Source organism: Mesitornis unicolor, unplaced genomic scaffold (genome assembly GCF_000695765.1).
Source record: "Mesitornis unicolor isolate BGI_N332 unplaced genomic scaffold, ASM69576v1 scaffold1897, whole genome shotgun sequence".
Taxonomy (NCBI): Eukaryota; Metazoa; Chordata; class Aves; order Mesitornithiformes; family Mesitornithidae; genus Mesitornis; species Mesitornis unicolor.
The window spans coordinates 2444-14474 of NW_010195540.1; the positions used below are offsets into that span (position 1 = coordinate 2444).

The following is a 12031-nucleotide window of genomic DNA, read 5'->3' on the forward strand; positions in this document are numbered from 1 at the left end:
AGCCACCAGGTGACACTGGGATGCCGAGCCCACTGCAGCCCAAGGATGCTCCCATGGAAAGTGGGGAGAGGCCATGCTGGGGTTGTCTTTTCTGAAGACATGGACTTTTCCAAAAATCATGGCTTTTCCAACATGCCCCAAAAGTCCTTGTGAGAGAAACTGAAGTAATTTTAATCAAACAAGGTTGAGAATATACACACCTTTCCAGCTACGGAAAGCAAAGTCATCTCAGTCAGAGCAGACTGCTGAGAGAAAACCATGATGTGAACACAGGTGCTTCTGTTTGGGTTTCTTTCTTTGGTTTTTCAATTTCCATCTTCTTTTTGACCCCGCTTTAGAAAAATCCCAATGGAACATGTAGCGCATCGCCTTTTTTTGGTAACATCACTTGTATGTACAATGAAGAAAGCTCCCTGGGGCATTGCCCCTTGGCCGTAGCTGGCAGATCTTTACTATCTCCTGCCAAAGCACCCTGCAGTCAGACTGACCCATGGTGGGAACACATAAATCTACTCCTTGCAGGGCATCAGCCCCTTCCAAAAGCGCCTGTAAAATCAGGAGCTTCCAGTTTTCCCATTGCATAACTCTGGGGGTCTTTTTCTTACCCATATATTGGATAAAGGGCAGTTTCTGGGACTGGTGGTGAGGACTGAACTTGTGCAAGGACCAGAACCTGACCTATGCACAGGGCATGGTCCTCGCTGTGGTTACTCCATTGTACTGGGAGGTGTCGCTGCTCCCAGCACGTTACTGGAGGCAATGGGGTATTTCTGGTTTTGGCTGCACTGTAGACATGCAGGTAGGAAATCTCAGTGGGAGGGAAATGGGAGAAGTCTTCTTCAAACCATTGAAATTCTTGAATGTTTTAAAAAAAGAACCTGAAAGTTTTAGTCTTTTTAGCGTGTTGGGTTTTTTTTTTATCATTTTAGCGTTTTTAAAGTAAAAAAGAAATATTTTATTCCTTTCTGGTGGTGTATCCTGAGGAAATCACAGAGTACCACAATTAGAAGATGTTTAAACCTCCCCAGGGTGGGAAATACTTATGCCTGTTCTTTGTAGTGGGGAAACCGAGGCTTGGAAATACCAGACCCTGCATGGTCCCAGTGGCAAAATCCCCGGGATGGAGGGAGCAGACTTGGCCTGTAACCCCCCTGGCATCCTCCCCCTGCCCGAGCATCCCCAGACCTCACATGGGGTGGGGAAAACACGGCTCTGAGGAGGTCGAGGCAAAACCTTCCACCTTGCATGGACCCCTCTGCTCAGCTGCTTTTGGTGACCACATGAAACAGGGCATTGGGGGTGGATCAGGGATGCCGTATGGGATGCAGTCTGTGGTCCCCAGCACGGGCAGGGAGGCTGCTGCTCCTGCAAGGCACTTAACCCCAGCACGGGGATGGGTTGGCCCCATCCGCCGCATGAGAGCGAGGAGCAGCTTTGGCACTGAGCCTGTACAGGTAAAAGCCAGGCAAGGCAGAGGGGAGCAAAGCCACAGCATGTCCCTGTGGTAGCTGCCTTTAGGAAGCTGAACCACTGCTTTGCTGCAGCTCTCCCTCATCTTTCCACCCCCAAACAGGAACACGGAGGTCCAGGGGCTTTGCAAAGACCTGCAGACCCATCTGGGCTGGGCTGGACCACAGGATTAACTAAACCTCGTGCCCTCCTTCAGACCAAGCCACGCTGTGTGGCGGTTTCACGCTGTGTGGCTGTTTAGAGCCCCTCAGACCCATCCCCATCCCTTGCATGGTTCCCTCCCCTATCCCATCCCATTCTCTGCTGCACATCCTTGGTGTCAAGATGAGAAATGACCCGGTCAGACCAAGCAGAAGCTGTGGGACCTCCTGGGGACCTGGCAAGAGGCAGGGGCAGGGCTCAAATAACCCCAGTGGTACAAAAACACAGCCACGTAAAGCAACATCTGTGATCAGCCCAGGGCTCTCCATCCATCCCCGATGAACCCAGAGGGTTTTGGTCCCCCCTGAGCATCCACTTACTACAAAGCTGACCCAGCTTCCCAAAGATTAACCCCATACGCTGTCCCAGCCATGTCTTGGTGTCACCTCAAAGCAGTGACAAACTCGAGAGAGACAGCGATGGGACATGGGGCATCATGCCCAGGATGGAGGCAGGCAAGGAGACTGCTGCAGCATCTCTGGGCTCCTTCTGCCACCCCAGCAGGTCACACTGCTGGCAGGGAGATGACAAAGCAGCATCTCAGCTGTCCTGTCCTACATGTCTGCCCCAGCAAGTGGGACAGGAGCTCCTGCAGGGTTCCCCATAGCTGCAGCGAGCTTGTGCATCCTCTGCAAGACTGGTGGGTGCAGGCGGGACCCGGCTCCTGTGCTGGGCCGTGTCGGGGGTCCCACGCAGCAGGGACACCGGCTCCCCCATCCCGTATGGCAGCTCGCTCCCGGCTCAGACGGCCGTGGACTGCTTGATGCTGTGGAAGCTGACGCGGGTCGGGGAGGTGGGGATGGACATGGCCCGAGCCACGCGGGCGCGGATGGAGTGCTTGTCCTGCCATCGGTGCCACCGCTTCCGCACGGCCGATCGGACCTGGGGTGCGACACAGAGGAGGGGGCATTCAGAGGAGGGGACATTCTGTAACCATGTGGCTGTGCAAATCTATTCAGAGGCACCAGCCACCTCATCCCCATGCTACCAAAACCCTGCTCAGCTCCCCAGGGGCAGGGAGGGTCCCGGGAGCCCTGTAACCTCCCAGGGCACCCAGCATTCCTGGATGCGATGCCAGTGAAATGCAGCCCTTGCAGCTGCGAGGAGAGATGAAGCCAACTGATGGTGCCTCTGAGCACAAAACGGAAACAAGAGGGAGAAATAAATCTGAGCAAGGGGGCTCTGTGGGAGAGGCAGCATCTCACACGCTGCATCGGATGCTGCCAGCACCCTCCAAGCTCTGTGCAGGGGCAAAGCCTTGGGTTGTGCTTGTGTCCGCTTGCAAAGCAGGGTGCAGATCCCCACCAAGCACGCCCTGTGCTCACCTCGCTGTTCAAGAAGCAGTAGAAGACAGAGACGAAGAAGCCCTGCAAGAAGAAAAGCAGCAGAGTCACCATGGAGCTATGGCCAGCAGGGACCCCCAGGCTCAGGAGCTTTGGGAGCAGGACGAGGCATCAGCCACAGGGTGCCTCCTCCTCATCCCTTGGGGGGCAGACTGGGATGGAAGCTGGTGCTGGACCATACCTGGAAGGACTCCAGAAAGGAGTTGAAGTAGATGAAGACGATCCTGGAGATCTCATCCTCCCCCGGGTTGACCAAGAAAAGCCCCCCGGGTTGACGAAGAACAGCATGTAGGTGATTCCCAGCAAGGGCAGCAGCACCAGCGTGGCCTTGACTGCTTTTCTGGAGAGAAAACAGAGACCTGAGCTGTTGCAGTGCAGCCCTGGGCATTGGGAGTCTCCCCATCCCATTCCCAACACCAGCGTGGCAGGGACTGGTTTGCCTGGGTCTGGGCAAACTGGTGACCAAAAGAGGATGGAGCAGGGCGGAGATGTTTCCCCATGTGATCCCCAAGAGACTGGGCTGGTTTGAGCACTGGGCACCTCCTGTGGTTTCTCCATCCAGAAAAGGACGGTGGAGAGCGGAGGCCTGACCTTGAGCTGGCGTGAAATGATTGCTTGGCTGATCTTGGGCTCGATTAAAAAGGAATTAAGGAAGGTAAAATAATTCACACCCTTCAACATGGGTTTATGAAAAGCTTATCTCAGCTAATTAATTTGATATCTTTTCTTGATGGGATTACAAGTGTGGTTTGCGGAAAGTAATAGTGCTGATACAAGAGGAAGGATCAGGGCTTGGCACTTGATTCATTTGGATTCGGGGACGAGAACAATGCCAAGTCAACAAATTTTGTTTTAAAATCCTGTTAATGGACAGGTTTCTGCATTAGCTGAACGCAGGAAAAAAAAAATCATCACTGGCAGGGATGGGGCCTGGGAACTGCGCTGCATCGCTGACCTGGAGGAGAGCCACGGCCACCGCCACAAACTGGCACGGAGGAGCTGGCAGTAACTGAGGACAGGAGTATCTCCAGGCTGGCAAACCATGGGACACCCCTTTTACCAAAAGCCATTGTCTAAAGTGAGCAGGAGCTCTCCAGGGCTGTCCCCTGCCTGGTTTAGGCACAGTTTATAACCCAGCAAACTCTCCATGTTTTCCGGTCCCACAAAATGTTTCTGGGAAATGAAAATGTTCTGCTCAAAGGTCAAAAACTCGCCCTTGCCGAAATCAGGCAGATACTGGAAAACCAGAAGTCTCTCAGAATTGCTGACTGAGGCCAATGAGCCCATTTCAATAACCTTAATCTTTGCTCACCCCAGGCTGAATCATTCATCCCAGCTCAATACTCTGTGATGAGGAAAGCTGGCATTTCCCAGTGATAGCATCTGATTTTTCCATCCTCAGCTGAAAAAGCCATCCTCCATACCAAACCTGCCTCTCTTGACGCAGCAGACACTGAGATTCCCCAAATCCTGCCCAGAAAATGACCCAGAGAGAAGCCCTGGTGAAGACCAAAGGCACTTCAGGGATCTGCTCTGACCGTGTACCTGCAAAATACTCTGCAGCAAGGAAGGGTTAAATGTCCCTTCTGTGTGCTGTGAGTGCTGCCTTATCCTCGTGGTTTCCTGAGGCGTTTGGGGTGGCATCGATTCATTGCTCCTTTGCTTTGCTGCCAAGTGGCAACTTCATTCTCGCCTCCAGGTGCTAAGTTTTGCACCTCCAAGCCCAGCTGATGAGGTCCCATCAGAAAAGGCTTTTGCCAAGAGACCCAGATCCGACCGTCCACGTTCCCCATCACAGACCTCTCACAGGCCAGGATTTTGTACCAATCCCAGGTGCTATCACCATGTGCCTCCAAAAAGCATCTGAGGTGCTCTTAGATGTCTCTCCATGCTCGCATCCCCTTGTTTTGTGGCTGATGGGGCTGCTCCTGTCTCCTCGTCATCACACTACTGCAGTTTCTGTTTTTAGTAGCATCTCTCTGCTCTTACCTGTACTGAATTGTCTCCGATGTGGTCGAAGCTCGGAGCTTTGTCATGAGGATTCGGACAATGTTGAACAGAAAGATGAAGTTGATCTGGAAGGAAAAGGGCACCTGGTCAGTGTCTGCTCCCCCAATGTTTCCTCCCATTTCTGCAGCAATGGACGGCACCAGGGGAAATGGGAACGTTTCCTCTCGACCTGATCTACTGCCTTCTGTGCACTGGGATGGGACATCTGCATTTGTAATTTTTTTAAGCACTTTAGCAATAAGATTTAGGAGTTTTGGGGGAGAAGCAGGGCACGCCAGGACATGGGTGAGGTGTTAGAGAAAGGAGGAAAGGTGGGGAGGAGGAATATAAAGCAGCTGAAGGGATTTTGGGAGAGTGGCTGCCATCACAGCAAGGAGCTGCTTGGCCGCTCTCCCAGCCGCCGAACTGTTAACAAGGGCACAGGAAGGTGGCCCTGGGAGCTGAGCACAATTGACACAAATTAGAAGTGGCCTGGCTACCTGACGGGCTGGGAAATGAAAAGCAAGCTCAATTATCCAGCAAGGCCGGGGGGTGCTGGTGATCAGTGCTCCCTCGGGTTTTCTCTGAGTTGGGCAAGGAGGGAGGAAAAGCTGTGGGACCCTGTGCATGGCTTTCCACCTGCAAACACAGGTCGGATCCTTGGCACTGCTGCTTGTGACTCTCTGTGTCCTTTCCCAAAAGGGCAAAGCCTCAAACTATGCTCCGTGTGACCCCCTGGTTCAAGCATCATGGCCCAGCCAAGGGCTAGGAGCAATGTGATGCGGATCAGGGAGCTGAGGTCCCCAGGCTGCTGCTGCTGCTTGGCAAAGCACCCAAATTGTGCCAGGACAGGGATGGAGGGACTCACTGAAGCACATGGGAGCATCTCTATCAAAGCAAGGCCTCCAGGCTCCCTTTTTAGCCCATCCCAAGCCAGCAGGATCCACGCACGCTACTTCTCACTGGGGTTAGGTGCCCAAATTTGCTCAGGGTGCATTTTGGGTGAGGGAAGCCAGGCTTGCAGTGGGGTGATGCCGAAGGAGGGGGTGATGCTCTGTTCAGGAACAGCCTCACCCCAAGTGCAGATGGGAAGGACCCTGTATTCAGCAAGCAACTAAGCAAAGCAAGGTCGCTTTGCTCTTACCAGAAGCACCAGGATCATGGGGCCTTGGTAAATGTAGTCAGTATAAACTCCTGCTCGCTTCCCAAACCAGCACCTGCAAGGCAAGGACAAGCAGTGTTGGGGACAAACCTACAGTGTGAGTGACCTGGACTGACTTCTGTCCTTACACAACCTCTGTAAGTCACTGTCCACAGGGTGAAATCACTACAACTTAAACTGCTGGGCCCACTGTGGAATAGCTTCCCTGGAAACCCGGCGTGTGCATGGGGGCTTGTGGGGGTGTTTATGGGCCCCATATGGGTGTGGGAACTGGTTTTGTTAAATAGGTGCTGTGCCTGCATGTGTAGCACAGGGCTGCTGAAGTCGGGGGGGCAAAACTAGCACTGAAAAAACCAAACAAGCTGCCATTCATCTAAACAGACTTCTTTTTAACTTCCCGGGTCTGCATGATGAACTCTCAGGTGCCTGTTAAGTCCTCCATTAGCAAGTCTCTGTGAAAATGGCTCAGGTGGTGGTGGTTTAGATCTCTGCTGATTAAATCTCAGCTCCATTTAGCAAACACAATGTAGGAGCTCTGGCTTAATCTTGCCTTTTCCTCCTTAAAAATCTCATTTGCCATTTGAAGGGAAAAATGCAGCAGCAGGCAGCTGCAGGCTGAGAGTGCCAGAAGGTGGGATAAAAGAAAGACAGGAAGAATATTATCCTTTTTCCCCTCCCATCCTTTCCATGTACCCTGCCTTGTGTCAGCCCTTCCTGTGGATCCATACAACTGATTTCTGGGGAGCTGGGATAAAAAGGAGAATGGGGAATGAGAACAACCAGGCTCACTTCTCGTTGTCGTAGTACAGCTTCCCGATGGCCCAGGCGACGATGATGGGAAAGGGGATACCTGCAGGTGAACACACAGAGGGGTCTCAGGGGTGCGATGCTGCCACCAAATTATGCTGCAACAGCGATTTTCTCACACTGTGTGAGCCGATATGGGCATGCAAAACCCATCCTGCAGCCTTTCTGCAGCTCTTGGGGTGCAGGAAGAGCTGGAGCAGAGGATGGGGGTGGGCATCACCCATCACTGAAACCCCAGGGGGTGGACTCCTGGTGCTTACACCAGCCGATGCAGATGAACATCCACTTCCGTGGGGTAGGGGAGCACGATGGCCGTGTGCAGGTAGCAGCCCTCGCCGAACATCCAGAAGAAGTTGGTGACATGGAAGTAATTGTAGGCGGCAGTGACCAAGCGGCACCAGACCTGCCAAGGGCGTTAGGAGGAGACATGGAGGGTGCATGGAGCAGAGCTACTCAGAGAGAGCACCTTCCACCCAGGCCATGTCCAAAAATAGGCCATGGCTGGTTCTTCAGTGTGTCTCTGCAATATTACCTCTGTGATACAGTGTGGAAATCAACACACAGAGTGACCCAGACCCCAGCAGAGCAATTGAACCCAGGTTTCTCATAAGCCTGGCTCGATCATCAACCACCAGGCAGCCCTATTTGGCCTCATGTCTAGGATCCCCACACTCCTCACACACTCCCCAGCAAAGCTGCACCTACCACGTTGCTCTCGTGCACCTCGGGGTTCATCGTGAGCTGCACCACGAACCAGGTGGCGTTGCGCAGGATGAAGGCTGTGATCAGGTTCCAGTGGATGATGTTCCTCAGGCACCGGATGCTCCTAAAAGAAGAGGGGACAAGGGAGCATCAGAGCATGGTGGGTGTCTGGGGACTGGCCACATGTGGGCTGGGGGACAGGGCTGTTTGTGGAGCTGAATGGCTTTGCTGGGACCCCAAGAGTGAGCTGCTGAGGACGTGCCCTGCATGATGCGGGCAGGACCAAGGCCAGGAGGTGGAAGGCCCCAAGGAATTCCCTCTGCCTCCATAACCCATTGCTTTTAAAAAGCAGCAGGAGGAAAATAACCCTGGCACAGGCATGATCCCTCCAGACTGGAGAGCAATGGCCATGAGGGAGGATTTGGCAAAACACAGGGGGCTGGGTCCTTTCTGGGACCCCCATGGGCCATGGAGTGACCTCCCTGGGCACATCCCCCCCCACAGGAGCACAGCAATGGGTCAGGTCGCTCACCGCAGGCGCATGAAGAGGACGAAGGCCACGAGGAGGGCCCCCAGGGAGACGCAGTGCCCCAGGTAGTTGATGATGACGGCGATGTGGTAGTGCAGCTTGCTCTTCTTCTGGTGGGGGGAGACGGGGAGGGGGTCAGCAGCAGCCGCGGGTACCACCACAAACCTACGTCCTCCACTGCATCACCCCTGAGAGCTGCTCTGCAAGTTTTGGGTCCTTTTTCCGAAAGCCCACCAGTTGGGCAGTGGGGTTCAAGGGGATAGGGCTGGTTGGATGGGGCTAACATGGTCAGAAGAGGCACCAGCCTGGCCCTGCAAAGGGATTTCACACCCTACTCGTGCCAGGGCAGCTCATGGTTGCTGCCCCTGCATCACTCCTGCTCAGCACTGGGACATCCCTAACCCATCCTGGGGAGATCCCGCTGTAATTCAGCAGAGCTCAGTGACATCTGATGTCTCAGTTTGCTCCCTGTTGCCCTGGGGCCATCAATTTAGGCAGAGGGATCAGGGAAGGTGTGAGTGATAATTAAATTAATTGATTGCTCCTGCTGTTAGGCACTCATCCAACCTGTGAATTAGCAATTAACTGAGTGAGAAAACCCATTCCTGGCAAGAGGTATCAGCATCTTAAATACCAGAGATGGTTATCAACTGCAAATGAACAGCCTGTATCTCTTCTCCTCTGCTCTAGGGCTGTTTTGACTTACTCAGGGGCTTGTAATTCTTGGTCCCCAACTTTTTATCCCTTTCAGCATCCTAAACATTTCATCACCAGTGGGGAGGGATGGGGGCTCTGGAGGAGGGCAATGGGGCTGGAGAGCATGCTCATCGGTGCCCTCACTGCAAATCCTCTTGGGTTTTGAACAGGGAAGGAAACAGGCGTGGCTGATTTTTGTCAGGAAATGAAAACGCAAATCAAGAACGGGTCATATCTACCGCACACAACCTTTTTTCTGGGGTGCTGCTGCATGAGCAGCCGACAGCTCCCTCGGGCCATTCGTGACCTGGATGCTGTTGCCCTTCAAAACTCCATTCTGTCCCTCACCCTCCTGCCAAGAGCCCATCCGAGGGGCCACTGAGCTCCTACCTCTTCGCTGAGGATCTCCTGGCACTGGGAATAGTTGACTCGCGCTGCCCAGCTCCCGTTCGCGAGGCACTCCCTGTAGCCATTATCTGCAAGAGAGGAGCAAGTCAAAGGGTTAATTGAGGCCTCAGGGGCTTTGGGTCTGCACCAGCGCTGCCCCTCGTCACTGGGGTCCCCGATGCCTCCCACCACTGAGATCCAGTGCGAGCAGTGTGAGTTTGACTCTCTTTGTCCTCTCCTCTGCGTCATTTGCTCAAGCAATCAAATGCCATCCTGCTGCAACGGCAGCGTGAAGTTTTCACTTCTTTTCCTGCATCAGGAGCTTTCTTCGCCTCCCAGCAAGGATGCTGAGCTGGGAAGGAATGGCCATGACAGCCTTGGAGCAGCCTCTGATTAGCATCAGTGCTGGGGCGATGCCAGCACTGGGGCAATGTGTGCTTGTGCTATGAACAGGAGAGACCATGAGCCTTGTCAGGGCGATGGGACAGGCATGGGGATGGCTCTTGGGCAGGCACAAGTATGGATTAATGCAGAGACTCCCACAACAGCACGAGAAGCACCACAAAGCAGGAACTGTATGTGTGTGATCTTCCACTGCTGCAAAAATGTGTGGGATGGAAAAAAATGGATGTTTGCTGTGGGAAGAAAGATGTTTCTTCCATCACAGACACTTGGGTGGTCAGAAACTGAACTGTGTGCTAGGAATGGCTTTGGGCGCTTTTCAAGTGCCTTCACTTTGTCCCCTGCTCCCAGCACGTCATTGGCAGTGACAATGCAGTCACCCATGCCGGGAGGGGATCAACCACAAGGTCCCCCAGTCCTTGCTCAGCTGGGGGTTGCAGACCCTTGTGCCACCTCCAACAGCAGGGCAGGCTCACTCCTCTGCCCCTGTCCCCAGGATGGAGACATCAGCCCTCTCCCCCTTCATGGAGGCACTTCCAGGAGGACCAACTTACTTATAAAGCCCTTGCTGTGAAACCACCCTCCGAAAATTTGCGATATGAGGGCTTTTTTCTTTCTTTGGTGGACAGATCCTACAGAAAATCCCAACAAACTCTATATCCAGAGATGCATCATCATTTGTGTCCGCACAGCCCTGGATGCACATGGCTCTCTAAACTCCCTCAGCCACCACATCCCCATCAGTGCTGTGCATCTTACTCGTGGTGTTGTACCGCACACCGTAGAAATACTCAGGGCAGGGTCGAGCAACCAGCTGTCCCACCGCGCTCCGGGGCCAACACGTGCCGATCAGGTCCACTGAGGCGTTGCACTGGGGACCTGTGGGGAAGAAGGGTGCAGGGTTAGTGGAGGTGTCTGGGCAACCGTGGGCCAGCTCCAGGGTATTGAGGGGTCACACAGAATCCCAGAATATGAGGAGTTGGAAGGGACCTGGAGAGCTCCCCCAGTGCAACCCCTGCCAGAGCAGGATCACCAGAGCAGTCACACAGGAACACGGCCAGGGCTTTGGGTGTCTCCAGACAAGGAGACTCCACAACCTCTCTGGGCAGCCTGGGCCATGCTCTGGACCCTCACACTGACAAAGTTTGGCCTCATCTTCAGCTTGAACCTCCTGTGCTCCAGCTTGGGACCATTGCCCCTTGTCCTGGCATTGGCCATCCCAGAGCAGAGCCTGGCTCCTTCCTCCTGACACTGCCCTTTCCCAATGGATCCCCAGGAATGAGGGCACCCCTCAGCCTCCTCTGCTCCAAGCTCAAGAGCCCCAGCTCCCTCAGCCGCTCCTCCTTATCTGACCCAGCTTCCCACGTCAGGTTCCCGGGCTCTGGTTTTCCAGCCCTACTCCTTTTTTCAACCATGACTTTGACATCCAGGCAGCAACGAGCCAGCAATGACCTGGATTTTTCCCTTTCCCAGCAGCGATTCCAGCCTGGTGCTGGTGGGATGCTCCTCAGAGCCCCTCCAACCCCCTCATACCTCCTGCCTGCAAGATCTCCTTCCTAACCATTCCTGTTGGCCTCTTCCAGCCTTTCCCAGGAAGAAAGCTCCAAGTCTGCTGCTGCTATTTCAGATTCCAAGCAGGACTCGAGTGCTTTTCCCAGCTACACAAGTGTGCTAACGTAGGCATTAGGTAGGCCAGATTGCAGGCTTTTTTATGTATAATTTGTGTATATTTAGAACAACATGTACTGTAGCTAAATATGTTCTAGCTGCATCTCGCAGTGAGGTAGGAAGCAATATCCATATAATACAATCCATATAATACAAGCCTCGACAGGCAGCAGATGGATGGGGAGCAGACCCTGGAGGGGGCAGAGTTCGGTGCAAACCACGCCTGGGTACCAGAGATGTTTGTGCTGCTGGCACAGGGACAGACATCACCATTTCCTCAGCTAAAACACCCCAATTCGCAGCTCTCTGGGTGCGAGAACACAGCGTTTCCTCTCCACCAGGGCTCAATGGCTGTTATTTTCGCTTCTCTTTTCCTGAAACATCCTATGGATAGAGCTGGCTGACAAAAAAAGCAAAATATTGTGTTATTAATACGATGGAAGCTTTTCATGGAGGAATATTTGTATTCCTCGATTATCCTTGGTTATCCTTGGTTTCCTGAGAAGTTCTCAGAGCAAATTTTTAGCGCAGTGAAAAAAAAAAAGGATGGTTTTCTTTAAACAGCCTTGCAAGGGAGAACAACTTCCAAGCATGTGAGCAGGGGCAGCATCAGAGCACGGTGAGTGCTACCTTCTGCCTCCCAAAGCTTGTAGTGAGAAATTAATTTTAACGATG

At 53.4% G+C, this 12031-nt stretch overlaps 1 protein-coding gene across 1 annotated transcript; it reads right to left on the minus strand.

The window, feature by feature from the left end:
* Positions 1-2412: 2412 nt before the first annotated feature.
* LOC104543512 (corticotropin-releasing factor receptor 1-like) lies at positions 2413-10567 on the minus strand (the record flags this gene model as incomplete). Its single annotated transcript, XM_010188144.1, is given in 13 exon segments — positions 2413-2553; positions 2997-3038; positions 3196-3267; positions 3270-3354; positions 5004-5089; positions 6148-6220; positions 6955-7015; positions 7233-7264; positions 7266-7375; positions 7678-7798; positions 8207-8313; positions 9290-9375; positions 10448-10567. Coding segments are annotated over 13 exon segments (1136 nt in total), but the record flags the coding sequence as incomplete, so codon positions are not given.
* Positions 10568-12031: the final 1464 nt, after the last annotated feature.